At 36.4% G+C, this 19,542-nt stretch overlaps 1 protein-coding gene across 1 annotated transcript in view; it reads left to right on the forward strand.

Moving 5' to 3' along the window:
* TOX (thymocyte selection associated high mobility group box) overlaps positions 1 to 19,542 on the forward strand; it is a 217,914-nt gene that overhangs the window by 126,679 nt on the left and 71,693 nt on the right. The window contains exon 3 of the mRNA XM_041473687.1: positions 3,527 to 3,769. Within this exon, the coding sequence (XP_041329621.1) occupies positions 3,527 to 3,769 (243 nt within the window). The remainder of the gene's footprint in view (positions 1 to 3,526; positions 3,770 to 19,542) is intronic.

Consider the following 19,542-nt stretch of genomic DNA (forward strand, 5'->3'; position numbering starts at 1 on the left):
AAGGAAGTCCAGAGACTGGGACAGGATGATGGCTGGTCTGGGAGTTGGGTTCTTGCTGCAGGGTTAAGCTCGAGACTGCTTTTTTGGTAAATTTTCCTAAAATTTCTCTTTACAGAAGAAGGTGACAATACAACATTCCAGGAGAGCCCATTGCCAGCAGTGGATCAGTTGCATCAAGGGGACCCCAGATGGTTACTAAAATAGGTTTTCCAACGGCAAGGAGAGAGGTGGCAGGAAAGTAGGAGTGGGTGTTTGAAGCTTGTAGCTGCTATTCACAGGACAAGCACATGTCCCATTCCTCGTGCCTTTCCTCCAGGCACAGTTGCAACAGCCTTGTTCCTGGGATATGTTGGGTTTACTGCAGATGTATCTAGGAATTTTGGGTTTGATATCCAGTGTGCTAAGTCATTACAAGCATCTGAACCAAGCTCCTGGACGAGACAAATGAATACCAGCAAATCACTGTTGAAGTAACTTCCCTGAGGAAATTAAGTCTCTATGTGTTACATGCACACAATACTGAGCTTGGAAATATCAAATTGGCTGAAAACGTAAGGTGAATAGGGTGCTCTGCAGATGCTTTTGAATATCTGTCCATACCATTAGCATATAACTTGGATTCTGCCCAGCTTTACTGAAGTAGTAAATAGTTTATGTCTTAAGAAAAAATTGAAAACAGAGAAACATAGGAGGTACTACAATTTGAATTATATGTTATTTGGTGTGTCATTACAGCTTTTGGTATTCTAATCCTACTTTTATGTGTTGTGAACAGTGATATTCTAGGTGATGTGGGATCAAATACACTCTTAAATGGTTCACAAGCAACAACCATTGTGTGTTTTGTTTTTTGTTTTTTGGTTTTTTTTAATTTTTTAATTAATCAGAGAACAGGCATTTATTTAAAATTCTTAACCCATATAATATGTATAACATTATTATATACCTACACATGACACATCTTGGATTGTGGAGCTGCTAGTGCTTCCTTCTTAAGTGAAGCTAGTGTCCTACTGGCAGTTAATTGATTCCACCATTTTTGAAGTATTACTAGTTAAAGACACATTTCAAACACTAAGAATCAAAAGTAAAGCCTGGTCCATCCATATAACATGCAGAAAGAGGTGTACAAATATGCTAAGTGCCTCCAATATCCTGTCAATATTTGATTTAGGAATATTTGCTTTTACTAGCAAACTTGAGTCTCACAGGACAGTGCAGGATAGAGAAAATAGATGTTAATACTTTCTACCTGCAAAATCCAGGGAGAGAAAACTCTTTTGAGGTCATAAGTCTTCTGGGACATTTGAAAAGACAATGTTGAACATAAAGTCATCTTTTCACAGCTAACGAATCTCTCCTGGAAGCTGTAGGCTACATGGATCTAAGCTCACCAAGATTACGGTTACCAAATCTAAGTGTACCTGCAGGGATAGCACTCGTCCAGGAGAGCATTATGGATGTCATCCCTTCCTTCATTTCTCTTCTCTGTTGCTGTTTAGTTACTGTGGTATTAGATCTTAAACTCACTTTAGACACCTTTTCCTTCGTCATGGATTTTATATAATAGTAATTAGCAACTAGCTAGTGTATGCATTGTCCCTAATACTTTTATTTGGTTTTGCAAAATTTATACATTATTATTGAGTAAATGTGATGTTCTCTTTGCCATGCTTAAGCCTTCTCTCCCTTTAGTGAGGGTCCATTTTACTGTATTTCCCCTTGGAGAAATGGCTGCATCATGGCTTGTAAAAGTGGGGGAAAATGCAACTTACAGAGGTCAGTAGACTCACTCCAGCTTGCCATTAAAAAGAAAGCAGGGGCAGAGGGAGAGCAAACTCCTGTGCTGAGGGTGAGAAACACAGCTGGAATGCATGTGTAGAATCAAAGTCCTCACACATAACAGTGATGTCAAACACTGTCAAACCCTGTTCTGTTGTTTTCATTTTTGGGGATTTTACTTTGGCCTTTCCAGTCCAGACTTCCTATTCTATTTCATACTAAGATATTTGGTAAAGAGATTAAAATCTTTTTGGGAAAAAAAAAAAAAAAACAAACAAACAAAAACAACAAAGCAGTCAAAACCATGGCTGCTTTACCATCCAGTGTAAATTATGTCCATAAGAGGAGGTTTTTCTGTAAGCTTTTTCACCAGCTCACTGAAAACCTGTAATACTGTTTGGTTTGTCTGATTTAAGTTCATATATACATGCTTGTACAGAGGAGAGTAACCTCAGGCATCAGGATAACGTTATTACTATGATGACTAATGAAAAATCCCTTTGTTTATAATTGGCCATTGATTGTCCCCTTGTCCTTCTGCATGAATTCATACACTGTGTTATCCTCCACTGGGAAACTCATATTGGGAAAAACATCTTCTTCCTATAGCTGCTCTTTGAAATTCTGCCCTCCTACTCAACCTTTCTGGTGATACTTTTCAGGAGCAGAATGTATTTAAATCCTTGCATTTCCAGAATTAACAAAAGCAGCACTCAGAGCAGGACTGCTGTGCTGAAGAGGGGCAGGAAGGGTGGGAGTAGTCACTGTGCTATAAATCTCCTGACTGTGGGCATGGGATGTGCAAAGACTGATCACTTTGCAAAGGAGTTGGCTGTTCTCAGAAAAGCAGAGCAGGCTTTCAGGCTGAGCCATTGCAACTCATCTCTTTAACCCTTTATTATGTTCACCTTTTCCTTTTTAGAAATACACACGTATCCACCCTATCCTACAAATGAGCCTACCTGCTGTACAAAAACTGTAGATAAATAATAGCAATTATCCACGTTGGTGCATTACTCTGACTTTGCCTGTGGCTTTTCCTTGGATCAGATTGAGTTGGATGACTTAATGGCAGCAGACAACAAAAGACTAACTGTTGTTTGGTGGAGTTACTAATTCAGATAACTGACAAAATGTAGGTAAAATTCAGTTTATAGATTAAGAAAGGAAAAAAAAATTATTTTTAAAAAAACTTCAAATGCATTTTTATAAATACAAAGTATACTCATACTGGCTACATACTGTTTCTTTTTCTTTCTAGCTGAGTAAATGCATGGCACTCCCATAAGCATAAAAGCGGTATCTTTCTTCACTATGTAATTCTTGGTCTGAATAGCAGGAAGCAAAATGAACCATTTTGTGCCAATATTAATTTTATAAATTGCATTCCCTTTTCCACAATTCCCTTGAAAAAGGTATTCAGCTAGATGAACACTCCCGGAAAATTTTAATAGGACCCTTGAAATCTGTTTGACTTCACCTTCTCTTAAAAAAATATTTCTAAGGGAAAAGTATCACAGATTCTTATGCCTTAGAGGCGTTTTTTCCTCCATACATAATGGTGAGACTTCACTTGTATAATATATGGGTCTTGAAAATATTTTTTATTAAATTGTAGATCGTGCTTAGAAGTGTACGTTTGCTCTTTTTGTTTGTTTTGTATGATTTTTATTGTTATTATTGACCAGTGCTCATATGATTTTCATAGCAATTTCTGTTTGTTGGTTTGTTTGGTTTTTTCCAGTCTTTTCCTGGCCCAAGTCTCGAAAGTGAAGATTTTAACATACCTCCTATAACTCCTCCATCATTGCCTGACCACTCCCTGGTGCACTTGAATGAGATAGAGTCTGGGTACCACTCTCTGTGTCATCCCATGAACCACAATGGCCTCCTTCCCTTCCACCCTCAAAACATGGATCTACCTGAAATTACAGTTTCCAACATGCTTGGCCAAGACGGGACACTGCTTTCCAATTCCCTCTCTGTGGTAAGCACTTTTAGTCTTTCCCTTCTGTTCTGTTTTAAGTGCAAAGTAATGGAAATACAGACCTGTTTGAAATCCTTCAAGGGGACCAACACCTGCCCCACTCAAATTTTGGAGTGCCCTGGCCTGACTCTGGGAGTTACGTTGCATTCCTTGTGTCAGATCTTCACCCTGGTGGAGGTGAGGGGGAATTTTTAGCTGAGTTCCTCAAATCCAGAGTGTTACCTTCCTCCACCTTGGGTAGAAAGTTATCCTTTACAGGGATGTAAATAATGACAGAAAGAGGCTCAAGGCTCTGACTTCTGCTGGAGCAGAGTTTGGATCCAGATGGCTGTTGTTCTGTATTTGTCTGATGAGGCTCTTTCCATTCTCATTTGCATGTGCTGAGAGATGTACAAAAATTTAATATCTCCTTTCTTGTTTACCGCACGTTTGGAAAACAGCAAATGTTATTTCTGATTCTAGGCCAAATCTTACAGCCTTTTTACAGTTCCCAGTCCTTAGCCAGCCAGAATGCAATTGAAATGACTGGACAACTTGCTTATAAAGTCTGTCAGATAGTCATTATGGTCATAATCTTGTGAAGCCTGATATTATAAATCACTTATTTGAATGTTAAATTGGTTGCAACAACTGCAGAGCTACTTTACACGTTACATTTTCAAGTGGGCTCTACAATTAATTAGTATACTTCTTGCATAGAAGCTCCAGACAAGATTATTTCAGATTGATGTACAGTTCTAACCCAAAGAGTTAAAAATCCCATGAAAGAGGATGGAGCCTAACATTTTCTATATCCCACAGCATTTCAAACATTAGGTGGGCTAGATGGGCTGCCCAGGAGCTGCAGATCCCAACAGCCAAAGATAGGAATCTATTGTTCCTAGAGATAAAGGGTCTGGGCTTCTCACCAAAAGTTCTGCACTTAGTGACTGAGGCTGTTTAAGCTTCCCAGCTTGCTAGCTCCCCACCACATTATCTAAAAAAACATAAATCAGTCCTGGGAACCTGAGAGCTGACAAAACACAGGGAGGTTTGTGTAGTGAGGGATCTAGGTTCAGTTCCCATCAGCCCCTCAGACTAACAGCCCCAGAGTCAGGGACCATGGTGGCTGGAAAAGACATAGTTTAAAACAAAAATCTGCTTTGTCATATAGCTTCATTGCAACTTAATTAAAATAAAGCTACCTTGATTTTGAGGAGCTCTGCATTCCCTCCAAGGATGTCCAAAAAAGCAGAGGGCACAAGTATTGGCTTCTTATATGTTGCACAGTTGTTATTGATTTACGAGGATGTGGCACACTTTGTGTTTGAGGTCAGAATCTGACCCCAGGGTTATGTTCAATAATGGGAGGAGTGGACAAGAGGCAGATTTATATAGAGAAATATAAATATGCTCTATGGAGAGAGCCTGTATTTTCCTTGCTTGTCTGCAAAGCTGATGGCATGCATTAAAGAGCTTGAGTGAAATCTTGTGTAGGGTTCTGAGAATCAGAGCTATGAAAGAACTTGGAAAAGTAAAAGAAATGCTTGACACTCTAGTCAAGACAGGCAGTATTTCATTGAATTGACCTCTTTTGAGCCATGGTTATGGCTCAGAACTATGCATTCTTTTAAGCTGTGATGTTTCACATTAACCTTTTGCAACAAGCTCTGAACAAAGGGCCTTGAGAGTGTGTAGATCATCACAGTGAATAATCACATTGAGGGAAAATACAAAAAAGTTGAATAATATAGCTAGGTAATTTTGCTGTTAGAACTTAGTGAAGATCAGAAGAGATGAAAAAGAGATGTCAAGAAAATATGTGCTGAATTTTGGCAATAATTTCTGAGGATTTGTTCAATAAATAAAGCATGATCCTTGAAGTGTCATGTGCTAAGTCAACTGTTATCCCTAACTTGCATGCCCTTTTTGCACAAAAGCAGCCCTTACTTAGCAATAGTTTGAACTCAAGCTGGCTTGTCTGTGCAGGGGATGAAGCTACAGCTCATGTTAATACAACTGGTATGATGTTAACACCTCGATTTCATACAGTTCAAACACTGTTTGGCAGTATAGCTCCTCTGATTTGAATTTGATAACTGGAGAGCAATTAACTTGAGGGAAATAATTTAACTCTTCAGTGAATTCAGCGACTTTTTCAGTTAATAGAATCACCCCATTGTTCTTTTGACTTTGCACTGATGAAGAAAAACATGGGATTTTGTAGAGTTAACATTCTTTACTTAGTTTTGAATCTCTAAAATCCAGAACATTTAACCTTTTTTTTCAATATGACTCTTTTCTTGTGGTATTACTCATCTCCAAGTTTCCTTTTTACTATCTCATCAAACTCTGATCCATTTAACATGTTCTTGTCTAAATCACTCCTATATTGCCTCATGCAGAACATAATTTATAAATTTCTCCAATCTATCTAAACCCTTGGTTCCATATAATTTCTAGTATATCAAGTACCGTTTAGTGTACTTGGAAAACATGTGTCTCACTTCATTTTTCAGGGCACTAATGGGTATTTTTAGAAAAAATATTCTTAGAAGCAAATCTGTTGGCTGTTCTCTATCCCTAATTAATTTCATATCTTCAGCAAATTTTACTTACATTGGGACAAATTCAGCTGCATTGCAATGTGCCTCTAATAGAATTTGGTTATTTTTTTCTTTACTTTAAACAGCTAGTTTTTAACCCATTTTGGTATTTTAGAAATAATACCTTCTATTTTATCTGTGTTAGAACTAGTGAGTGTTTTTCAGTTTGTGTTCTTATAGACAAAACATTACTTAATACTAGCCAAATGTAAGAACGGAATATCAGTGAGCTCAGAAACAGTTAGAAAATAGTTCATACACTAAGTATAGTGTTTTTCTTCCATCTCAACTACCAGGTGTTTTCACATGAGGATTTCTGTGATTTTGGACAGATTGAAAATTGAGGATGTACCCTTTCTAAAACCCCCTCAAATCTCCTCCCATCAGAAGTCCCTGTTTCATGCTGTGCAGTACTCCCTCCAAGCTGAAGATAAAATCCCTTTCAGTAAGGATGGCAGGATTTACCCCAATCTCTCTAAGAATTCTCCTCTGCAGAAGTGCTTAAATACACACAATAAGAGCCCACTACCAGCTCAGTGAATTCATACTAGGGATTGGCTTCTTACAGATTCTTACACTGTGGGAATTCTTTCTAAAAAAAAATTTGTAGTGCTGGGAGATGAAAATTTCTCATTGCCATTGACAGTGTCTTAAATTTGGAATTAACCTTCTTTGAAGTTTTTTTGATTGATCGGACTTTCATACTGCATGCCGACTACTTAAAAAAAATAAATCAAACAACAAAACCACTAAAATTTTCCCTTCTCATTATTCTGCTGTCAGTTCACATATTTACTTATATGTTTGTATATTTCTGTATTCTTAGTTGACATACAGAACATACACGTGCACATGTACGTTAATTTTTATCATGCTGTCACATACAGATTTATTTAGGCGCTCATTATGTCTGGATATCAGGGCTTCAGAAATCTACAAAATTTGTGCAGAATGGGAGTTATGGTGGTATTAACCCACAGTCCAGCCCCATCATGGGAGCCCTTAAAATCCTCCTTCAAAACGGATATGACTTCTATTCCTGCTTCTTAGTTGGATGCAATTTGATATAGATAGAAGTATTTGTTTAATGAAAATGTACTTATGGTCCTGTAAACATCTTTGCTTCTATATAATGGAACAGGGATCCCTTCCTGCTTTCCTACCAGATGAAGACTGTGTGGGTTTGGTTAGATCCCAGCTGGGGCTTGACCTGCCAGCCTTTTTCTGTTGATGTGCGTTTTCCTGAAATATCCCAAAGGATATTTTCAAGGACCACAAGAATTACCCTTCTAACATTTGCAGAAAATGCATGTTGTATGAGAATGTATATTTATCTATAAAAATGCTTTTGAATGTGTTCTATAAAGTTTTTTCTGTGTATCAATAAAATTATAGACATTCTGTCTTCTTTAGTGTATCCTACAGATAGTTGGTTTTTTTCTACAAGAAACCAGGGTTAAAAATCACAGTGCTGTTTTTACATAGTTGGAAAAAAAAACCCAACCTATTTTTGGAATGCTTTCATTTGTAATCTTGTGCTGATCTTTTTGAAAATGTGGCTCATGATGGTATACCATAGAAAATTTGCAAGAAGATTTCATTTTCTTGAAATGCTTCAAAATTCTGGTCTTTAAGTTTAAAATGGAAAAGATGTTAAAAGACAACAAAATCAGGTGTTTGATTTCCCAAATGCTCTACTTGTGCTAGCAACAAAAGCCAGCATAATGTATATACTTAGGTTTATTGTCATTTTTAGTATACAGTCAAGGCACACTTTGAATTCAAAGGCTACTGTACAACTGTTTTGACAACCACCACATCAGTAGGAAATGTGCAGGACATATGAAACTGAAGCAAAAATGTTTCTTTAGGTCTATAGGGAGTGCAGTACATCAAGGAATTCAGATATATTAGAGCAGCATGAATTTCTAATATGTTGCTCTTATGGAAAAGACCACTGGCATATTGAATAATGCTGCTTTCAAAGCAGAGCAGAAAATGTGATTACAGACAATTTCAATGCTGTTTTTAAAATAAATATTTTTGAAATCTTGAGGTGTTTTATTTCATGTAATGCATAAAATATGTAACGGTGTGCTAGAGCTAAAGATCTTCTTTCTAGGTCACGGAAGAGTAGATGTGGTCAGCTATAATTATTCAAATGTGGAATAATAGAAGCATTAGTTTAAAATAAAATGGACGTCACAAAGGCCCATGTCTTTATATAAAAAAAAGCAATAAAAAGCTGCATTTTTTTTGCACACTTAGACAGAAGAATAAAGGCAATGAATAATTATTTAACATTATGCCCCAATTCATCAAAGCCCGAACAATTGCATTATACTTTCTCATGAATTATATTTTTAGATATGCAACCCATGAGAGATTAATATCTTAAACAAAATGTGGTGTTGTATAACAGAGAAGAAAGCAGACAGCTACTTTTTTTCTTCTTCCCATTTTTAATCTCAGGTGGAATGAAGTTAGTGTTTCTTATTCACAGTACAGTTGCTAATAAATGCAATAAAGGAGACTGTTGTTGTACCTGGGATGCATTTAAGAGATTTTGTTTTACTGGTTTCATACATGTTAGTTTAAATTCAGTATTCCTGACTCATCTTGAGGCTGACCTATACAGCTGATTCTTTTTTCTTGCACCTTAAGTGTTAGTGGAAACTACTGAGTCAAAGAGAAATTCATTATTTCTGATAAACAAGATGAATGACTTTCATAACAAAAAAAAAAAAAAATTGTGTCTCTTAACCTAAGATTAGATTTGAATCATGTTTGGATACTTTTTTCTAGCTTGTATTGCATGCCAGTGGTAGCAGATACCTTTTGTCCCTGGTGAATACTTCCCATTTGTGCCTCATTACCAGTCTCTGGTCTTCAGTTTACATCAAAATTTACTGTTATGCTACATAGACCTGCTGCTACCCCAAATTTTATTGCAGTGAGTTATTGCCATCAGAACCATCAAATCATAAAGCTAAGGTCATGAAACATCTTGTGTTAAAGTTGTTTGGGTTTTTTTCTTTTATTAAGAAACTTCATATTCTTCTTTTCCCAAAAAAACAAAAAAGCAAAAACAAAACAAACAAACAAACAAAAAAAAAAAAAAAAAAAAAAAAAAAAAAAAAAAAAAAAAAAAAAAAAAAAAAAACAAAACAACAAACCGAAAAGCAAAAAAACCCCAGGAACAAAGAAACAACACCATGTTTTCCAAGCAGGTTTGTTTTGAGCTTTTTTTTTGGTCACTGAAGTAAGCCTTGCATGGAAAAAGGTTACAATAGTTAATGTATGTTTTGTCAAACACCCTGACCAGCTCATGTCTGTCAGGATAACCTTATTGTCCCTGGTAGAATTATGTTTACTTATTCCATCATGGACTCAGAGACATAATTTTTATCTTTCCTTTCTTCTGATGTCTGCTCTACTCTTTTGTCATCAGAAAGACATCAGAAAGGATATGTAGAGGGGCTGATTAAGATGTTATTTGATCAAGGTTTCATAAATACCTGAATATTGCATATCTGCTACTAGAAGGATCTTTGCTGTGCTACAAGAAACTTATGATGTCAAAAATATTACAGCTGTATAAAATCAGAGTGGAAACAAAGCATGCATTTTTAGCAGTGATAGAGATATGTCATTTATCTATAGTGTACTGTGGCAGGTGGTTGATTCTCTGTGCCTCAGGATTAAGTTCAAATGGGATATCTCTCAAAAAAGATGTGCTCTGTCTGGAACTGGACTTAGAGACCCCACATTACAGTGGCAGGACCAGAACCTTCCCATGGGTCACCTTATCCCTGGGGCCTTCTCAGCAGACACTATCAGTCCATGCATTCATGGAAGGTGCAGCGTTGCTGGTACCACCTCAGCTGGCAACACCTCTTCAGCTTTTCCCTGCCGGAGAACATCAGCAGAGTAAAAGAAAGCACTCTGTGCATGCAGGCTACTGATGGACCCCACCTTCTTCAGGTCAACTTGGACAAGAATTCCTGTGAAAGTACTTGTGGAGCATTTTTTTTTTGGTCCTTCAGTAGTGCCTGGTAAAGTTATACTCTCAGTCTCTCTCTAAGTACTAAGAGCTTGCCTTAAAGATAGATCAAGTAAATATTTGCACGTAACTGTAGGAAAATATTTGTACACCAATGACCAGGACTCTTTTTAGAATAATTCCAGGTCTCATTTTTGAAATTGAAAATGAAGCTGTTGATTTACTGTCAGTTGGGAAACATAGCATCCGGCTTATTTGAGTGTGTTTTTTGAGAGTCTATGTGGCTCACATATTTCACAAATTCAGTCAGAAAACAACTTCAGTATAATTTAATAATAAAAGAAGAAATAACAAGGTGCCATGTATCTTATTTTTGAAAACAGCCTTCTATAGAAAATACTTTGGTGACCTTTTTCACAGTGGTTACCCGTTGTCTGATAGGAATTTATTTGCTACATATAAAAAGTAAGGAAAAGAAATAAGTTTAGTTGTATTAATTTTTTTCTTGGACTTTAACCAGATAGACACAGGTTAAGACAAGATGAATGTGGTGCAGAGAGAAAGACTTCAGTTGTGGGTGGTAGATTATACAACACCTCACATGTGAAGTACTCACAGGAGTGATTAATGCATAAGCAGCATCATAGCTGCAAGTGTCAAACAAAACAGATAATAGAGTATGCAAATAGAGGAAACATAACTCTCAGAAAATGTCAGAAATTCAGGGGCTTCAGCAGCAGAGATTGTTGACTTTAATATGCTGCTTTTAACATTGCATGTAGTTGTCGAGAACAGCATGATAATGAAATGTTTCTGAAGACTCACACTTTGGCAAAAAAAAAATCTTAGTGATCTTACATCCTCTATATGGAATAGAAGTGAAATGTCTTTCTCAAAAACTGTGAACATACTTCTATGAAGACAAAAAGGAAGGAGAAGCCCACGGTGCAGATGAAAGGGAGGGCTTTGTGCATCAGGTGGAGTAGCCTCTATTTCCACCTGTTTCATCATTTAAATGCATGAATTTGCATTCTTTGAAACTCAAAAGCAGCTGAGAAGACTGCACATCCCTCATAGATTTGAACTGCATCACCATCATTTGTTCAGTACCAGAAAGGTGTGTGGACAAAAGCAGCCCCATTACAGAAGGTTCTGTCTTAACTCTAGGTGCCACGTGCGTGCTGGAAATTCAGCTGTGTCACCTGCTAGAGTGTGAATTCTCCTCCTTAAATCTTGCATATATAGAGTCATAGATGTTTGGCAATTTTTTTTCTTCATTTTGAGGGAAAAACCACATTCTTGGCTTTCCAAGTTGAAGGAATTTAAATTGCCCCATTAATAATCTCAGGGGATTTTTATCTCTTTTAGTGGTTTTTGCAGAGTTTTAAGTATCGTTGTTTGAGTTTACCACTGACTTTTTATATGAGGAAAGGGAGAAAAATATTCTACATGTTTGTGTTTTGAGATCTGAAGAAATAATCAGAAGTAAAAAATAACTAATTTGTTATTTTTATCCCTTTTTCTTTCACAAGACAATTAAGAAGTGCTAAAAGTGTAAGGATGTCTACTCTTCCCTAATCCTTTTAATAACGTAAAGATTGATTTTAGATTGATATTTGCCCCTCTGTTCCCCCTTCCACCTCCTTTTCATTTGTACAAAACCTGTTCTATGTAAATGCCACGTTGGGATTGCCTGTGGGCAGTGTGTAAAATCTTTAACCTCCACTGTTCCTGTGATGCACTTCAGGCACGTGCATGTGACCCAGGATCTCTGTAGCCTCACTCACACACCTTTGAACTGCACTTTTGGCACATTGTACATGCTGTTGCCTCTATATTTGTATACTAAAGATATGAAAATGAATTTCCTTAATTCATTTTCTGTGCATATCATGGATGGATGCAGTCAGAAAAAAAAGACTTTAGGTATAGAGTGGCAGCAAGAAGCCTTATGGAGTGAGGAACACCTCTAAGGCATGCTTGTGCATATCTTTCAGCTACAAAAAAAAAATCCCCACAATGATGCTTTTCATCTAAAGTGAACAAAGAAATTTCACTTTGTCTTACATATTATCAGGATATATCCAAAATTCCTCTTTCAAACAACATGCAGGGACAAAAGAGTGGAAGCAGTTGTTATAGGTGGTGATGGGCACTCTGTGTGCTTGCCCTGACCCAGAGCTGAAGTGGACTGCAATGCTCAGAGTTCATACAGGCATACACCTCTGGATACACATATATACATATATATGAACATCTATATGTTTGTGTATGTATATATAAGTATGTATACATATACGTACCACACTGTTAATCACTGAAGCCCTCTGCTGGAATGGGAGTGTGACAGACAGGATGTAGTATCTGCAACATCCCCCTTCTCCCCAGATTGTGGATCCATGTTGTTGCTAAACAGAGACTGAACTAGAGCCAAATTATTGAACTAAATTCAATGGATTTAATTAATGTACTGCACATGGCTGCATTATAATTTTTTTTACCAAATCCCTGAGTTATAAGTGAGGTTACAGTGCCTGAAAGTAACTTTGATAATGGGTACTTTTGCTAATTGAGTTAATGAAGGAAGTGGCCTATTTGCTAAAGTGAGACATGGCATACCTAATGGGTAACAAAACGAAACAAGATGAAACAACTTCATATCACATCTTCAAAATTCTGCTTCTAGACAGTAATGATATTGGGTTATAAGTATCTTCACTTCATCCTTACAAAAATGATCTAAACTGAAAAAATCCTTTAAACTAGATATTCTGGTCCCTTAACTAAAAAAAAGGCCTGCTCGTGGAGTATTTACAGGATCAGGCCCTTGATGAGAATGCAATGCTTTTTTATTTGGAGATACAACTTCCTTCTAATACATTTTAAGATTACCTTCATTCACACATAAAGAATTTCAGAGATTAACTCAGTAACTAAGCTTTGATTTCCAAGACATGCCTTAATACTCAAGTGTGGGATCTCATTTTAATGAGTTTTATGATACTCCCCTTTCTTATGTGGGAGCATAAAAACTGTTTAGTGAAATAGGCTTAGTCCTTATCTGGTTATTAAGTGCAGCTTAAGTTACCTGACAGAAAGTATGCAGTGTAAAATAACCACTGGCAAAACTTCTAAAAGTTATTTTTTGTACACAAAGCAACTGACAGCATATGAAAAATAATGCCATTGGCACTCTGTTCTTATGAAGCACCTTTCTTGTGCCTTGAAGTGCTTTGCAGTAATTAGCTGAGAAGGTAGTTCACTCATAACAGTGCAAGTAGATGTTCACAATCAGTCCCTCCTATCTGTCAAGTACTATACTGTAGGAGAGAAAACCACTTACTTTATTAAAAAGCTAGCAAAATTTAATTCACAATATACAAAGACCAATTAATCCCAAGTTGAAAAAGAAAGATCTTAAAGGAGGAGGATGAAAATGACTACGTAGGGGGACCCATAATAATGAAAGTGTTACCAGGAGCTAATTTCTTGTTTGATGCTCAGTAACGCAAAGGTGGTTAGCAGTGTGGTGAGAGTCAGCTTTCAGTATTAGAACTAGCAGATGTCCTCACATGTAATAAAAACAGGACTTAACTGCCATGTGCTAAACATCTAATATAAAGTTTTTACAGTGATTGCATATTATGGTAGTTGAGACTTTTAAGCTCTCAAGCAACCTGGAAGTGATACAGCAACCTTATTTAAGAGACATGAAAAAGATGCAGGCATTGCTTTGCTTGTCCTTGAAATGCAGTCAGCTCTGGGGAGAAGTGCAGTATCTGTTTAACCACAGAGTGTGATGTTCCACTGCCCCAAATTTCCAGTCCAAGCCCTTATGGGCCGGTTCCATAGCACATGTGTTTCTTCTCACTTGTCATCAGCTTGTGTGAATGCAGGCAGAGGAAAACTCAAAACAGGGAAGTTCTCTGCCCAGGGCCTGGCCTATGTAATTTTAATTGTGGCTGGCATTGTTGCACTGATTTCATCATTTCAGGCCTCTGCCTCCGAAGTACATTTTAGGAGCTCTGTGACTGACTGAAAACCTCAGTGGGATTTTCAGAAATAGTCTGGCTTAATGTTCATGCTGTCCTACTCTAGCTATCCCAGAGTTTCAAAATAAGTAGAACTAGCTCTATAAGAGATGCTTTAATTTCGTTATAAATTGTGAGAATTTAGATTTTACATTATATAAGAAGGTGTGTCAACAAAATTGTTTGTCAATAACGATCCACACTCATAATGGCATCATAATTCTGAAATTATTTTCTTGTAAGATTTGAAAAATCAGTGCAAGGTGCAACAAGACTGAAGAGAAAAATCAAAATCTAATGTCCTGTATGGAAACAATTTTTATTGTTTTGATTATTATATCATTAAAGACAATGTAGGAAAGCTGTGCAACAGAAAAAAGTCACATGAGTAACCTGACCTCTTAGATCCTAGCTCAGTGCAGCCATAATGTTGTGTTACTTACCAAATCACTGAAATTGGTCCAGAGGGAACTGTAATGTCCCTCATTTAATGTAGTCAAAGATAGGATTTTAAAAGGTCTCACTGAAAGCAGGATACTCCATAGCTTTGTCATTTCTGACAAATCTAACTTATTTTGTAGAGAATTTGTCTAGACTCATCAATGCAAGCTCTGGGTAGAGGTTCTCACCCTTAAAAAATCACAACACATAACATCCAGCAGGTGGTGGAGGTTAATGAAGATCATTTAATATTTTCAATATTCTGTTATTTATTTTTAAGGTGTGTTTATAGATGTAGATATTTATGTTTATATTTTTATATTTATTTTTCTATTTATATTTGTTAAGGGTATGTTGATCTAAGAATGTATGATAAGTAATAGATGTTGATGGAACAGCTAGGAAATAAATAATCAAAAAGATGTATATTAACTCAGACTGTTTTGGTTCATAGCTGACTTGACCATTTAAGAAACAGTAGAAAAATAATCAGCTTTCCCCAAATCTTATTAGTGTATAATCATGATCCAGACTGTATTAGCCCATGAACTACACTGAGCAAAATAACTCTTCTTGAAGGTTCAGCTATAGTGTTATTTTATGAAATTGATTATGTGCACATTTTAAATATTTATTTATCATCATCCATTACTTAGAAAGTTAGGCTGAAGGAATGGATGTTTATGATACCTAAGGAATGTCACTGCAAGTAATGGGGTAAAAACAAGGAATGGGTGAAGGTTGGGAAAAAATCCTTTTAATGACATCAGAATAGTCTGCCAGGTAGTGTTAAAGCACTGGAATGTTCGTATGGGAAAATCCTGCACTGGCTGAGAGATGGGTTGGATGATTTAAGAGACCTTTCTTTGAGATGTAATTTCTGTAACTGGTTGATACATACACTAGTGTTCAGATATTTGGACTTGCTTCTTGTTTGTCTGGCAAATTGTTTCTTGTGAAAGGTTATAAATTACAATAAATAGACTTTGCAGAAGATGAGCTACATGATATTCTTGGAAAGAGTTTTTCAGCTGATATCCAGACGTTAATGCCAAAGCAGAAAAAACCCAATAGAGTCCTAATCCCGTGGCTTTGCTTGAGCACAGTGCTAGGACAGTGCACTGCCATAAATAATATTTACATTGAATAGAGTTTTCTGAATTCTAACAGCAATTTGGGATAGAAAGGATAAAACAGAGAAACATTCTTCCTTAGAAGAATTTTTTGCTTCTGATTTTGTGACAAAGAATTCAGTGCTAGAAATGGAGGGAAAGACAGGGAAAGAATGGAAAGCAAGCATTTAAAAAATGTTGATGTAGTTATAATTAGATCCATTTTAGAACCAAAAGTTTTATGCAGAAACTGACAGAAGGATACACAATAATTATAGTTTGCTGACAAGCTGAATAGAGTTTCCTTTTTTTATCTTGTGGTTTTAGGAAACCAAACTGTAAATAAATATGCAGTTTGACAGATTGTAATTGCAATCAGCAAGGCGTCTTTTCATTTAATCAGATAGTGTTATTAAAATGGGGTTACAATTAAACATTTTATAGTGTGACGTAGAACTCTATTAAAATTCTCCAGCAAACAGTAATTATCATTTGATGCTTCTGCAACCGATTTCCATTTGCAGAAAAGTTATTGGTTGTGACCTTCTAGTGGTTAGGTCTCAGCTTGCTGTTCTCTTCCTACTTTGATACATGATATTAAGTATTCTCTTTTTTTTACCTCACTGTGAAGCTTAGAACATTAATTTTCTATTATTTTATTATATTGTTTTTTACCATTGTTAAAACTGCATGATACTGCCAAAGAAAAATTTGCACCAGAAGAAATGTGACCTAAGCATGAATGTTCTTAACTTTAGGAATCATAATTTTAATCAACTCTAACTGTGTGGAAAACTGCCATTTGTTCCTAGAGTTTTGATAAACTACATAGAAAAATATGAACTCATAAGTGGTTCAGCCTCTTAAGACTTTTTCAGGCTGTAACTTCTCTCTGATATCACTGCCTTCTATTTAGTAGAAAAGAGCAAGAAGAATCATTAGGAGACACAATTTTTGGGACATTCTTCAGGTGCATGTAACCCCACTAATGAAACTCCACACAGAAAATATTTGGAGTGAAGTAAAGGAGTGACTTGCATTAGGAAAGAGTGAAAGTCTTTGAAAATGAGTCAGCAAAGCTACTGCTCCTTTTACTCTGGGGGACATTTGTGGAGGAAACATCAGTGGTTTCAGGAAAGTCAACATTTTCCTTACTGAAAAATAATCAGGCAGTGGTATAAAATATATAGTCTTGGTTCTTTTCACTAGTAGTTGACAAAGATAAAATAAGAAGGGGAAAGATAAGAAAAAAGAGTAAGAAAAGTCAAGTATTTTCTATAAATCCATTTCCCACAAAGTATGCTTTCTTTTGGTGAAAAGAGACTTCTTTTGAGTGCTTGAGAATACTTGAGTAAAGGAGAAAAGGAAAGAAATAATTTGTTCTGACAAATACTATGCATTTGTTTTAACTTTGCATTATCTTTGACTTGAAATGTCTTTACTCTGTGTTACATTTCCTGTTACGACTGTGTGTTGGTTTCCTCTTGTGCTTTTCAACAAGTACAATCACTGCAGAGTAGGCTGATGCAGAGTCTCCGACTCCTTACTTCATGCCCAACAATTGTCCTCTCTTCATTTGTGTGCCTATATGCTTTTTCCTCCAGATAATTTTCCTGAGGAACAACTTTCAAAAGGTTTGTCAGAGACAGAGGTCTTCCACCTTCACCCCGTGTGGTTAAAGAATTGTATTGCCAAAACTCTCAGAAATTCAGTGTTCACATAAAAATACAACAGATTAACAAAGAAATTTTAAATTGCACCTCAACCACTTCTGATAGAGTAAGCAAAAGAGTTGACTTTGCTCTTCCTTTCCAACATAAAAACAAACAGGGCTATGAGGGTTCCCTGACTGATCCTCTCTGGACAGCACAGGATTACTGCCTGTGCAGCTACAACATGAGTTTGAGGTCACCATCCTCTGCTAGGTGGTAAATGATCAAGAAAGAGAACTTAAAATAGTGCTTGTCACTGAGCTTTTCCAATGACAAGTCCACATGTGTAAATAGGGAAGTGACATTAAAAAGTGCATACAAAAAAAAAGTAACCAGATTCTCCCCAGGTCTGATTGTGGTTTTTTTCTAACATACAGGAAACATATATCTGAGTCTAATGTTCAAAACAAAGGAAAAATAATCCACATCTGACCTGCATATAGTGGCTTTTTTAAGAGCACATCACATGGTGTGTATAGGCGTGAAGGAGAAGATAACCAGGATAAGAAATGCAGGTTGAACCCAAAGAAACAGATCCATCTCAGGGTTTTGTGGTGCTGTACATCATTGGCACTATCTGAGTGCTCTATCTTGCCTTTTAATGTCTTCACTATGTATTTGAAAAATACAGCTCTAATTGTGAAATCATGCTCATACAAGGGCCCCCCTTGGTTGGTATAAAGAAGTATTTCCCAGGAGGAGGAAAGGCCCGAAAAAACAAGGTGGCAAATGTACATAATACTGGACATTTCCATTTGGCTGAAGCCTGAGGTTTGCTTTAATAATGCAGAGAGAGATGCCTGGTCTAGCACACGTGTCTGTCTTTGAATGTCATGTGTTTTAAAAATATGGAAGTTGCACAGGATATATGGTTTCTTCATCATGTTTTTTGCATTTTCAATTGTGTACTATATATTCACATACCACTCTGTTACAATCAAGCCTGTTTGATTACTTTCAATTTTTGCCATAAGATTTTGTCACTCTTGCTGAAAATTTCAAGACATTTTCCTCCAGACTCATTCTTTTTTTTCCCCCCTCAGATTTATTTACTACCTTTAGAAGTAGAAAAGTCCAATTTCCATCATGTTGGAAATAGCTCATTTTAGACAAGTACGTGCTGCTCTGCTTACAAAACATATATGAGTGGAATATGCAATTACCACAACTCAGTTTCCTGCCATAGAAACATTTCAGCATTATAGCATTACAGAAATAGAATGACATGCATAATGAAAGATTTCAAGATTCACCCAAGGCATTTATTCTCTTCACCTTAATGTTCTCAGCAGTAGCAGAGTATCCATTAAAAGGTACGATGAATTATGGTTGCTTAGCAACCACGGGGAGCTTGTAACAGCACCAAAGAATGAAATGGCTGGTTGATAAAATGAATTTTCTCTGAGCATTAGCCTGTTGAAACTGCCTTTTCTTGTGGAACATAAAGTGCATTTATTTGTCTCATGCATTTTTTATTAGAAAATTATTTGAGTTCCAGAGACTTGAATCGTTTTGCTACAGGAGATATTTGATTTTAATGTGTTGTACTAAAATAAGTAATAAAAGACATTTTCTTCAAAGTAAAGACACCAAGGAAACCTAGGTAGCTCCTTTTGAAGTTGGGAATAAAATCTTATATAAGGTATGTCATTACTCATTTCTAATTAAGAATTATATTAGCTAAGACTTAAACTTCAATTTTGTCTTTGAGGGAAAGTTTGAGACAGTTGGCCAATATGCAGTGACAAAAAGGAGAGGTTTAAAATTGATTTCATGGATTCATCATGAGTGAAGTAAGTTTTCTTCTCTCTTCCCAGACAGTATGGTAGTCATGTCTCAGAGAAGGTCAGAAGCGCTTGCACATTCATATCTAGCATTCACTACTTATT

Source organism: Pyrgilauda ruficollis, unplaced genomic scaffold (genome assembly GCF_017590135.1).
Source record: "Pyrgilauda ruficollis isolate IOZ18807 unplaced genomic scaffold, ASM1759013v1 scaffold30, whole genome shotgun sequence".
In the NCBI taxonomy this organism is placed as follows: domain Eukaryota; kingdom Metazoa; phylum Chordata; class Aves; order Passeriformes; family Passeridae; genus Pyrgilauda; species Pyrgilauda ruficollis.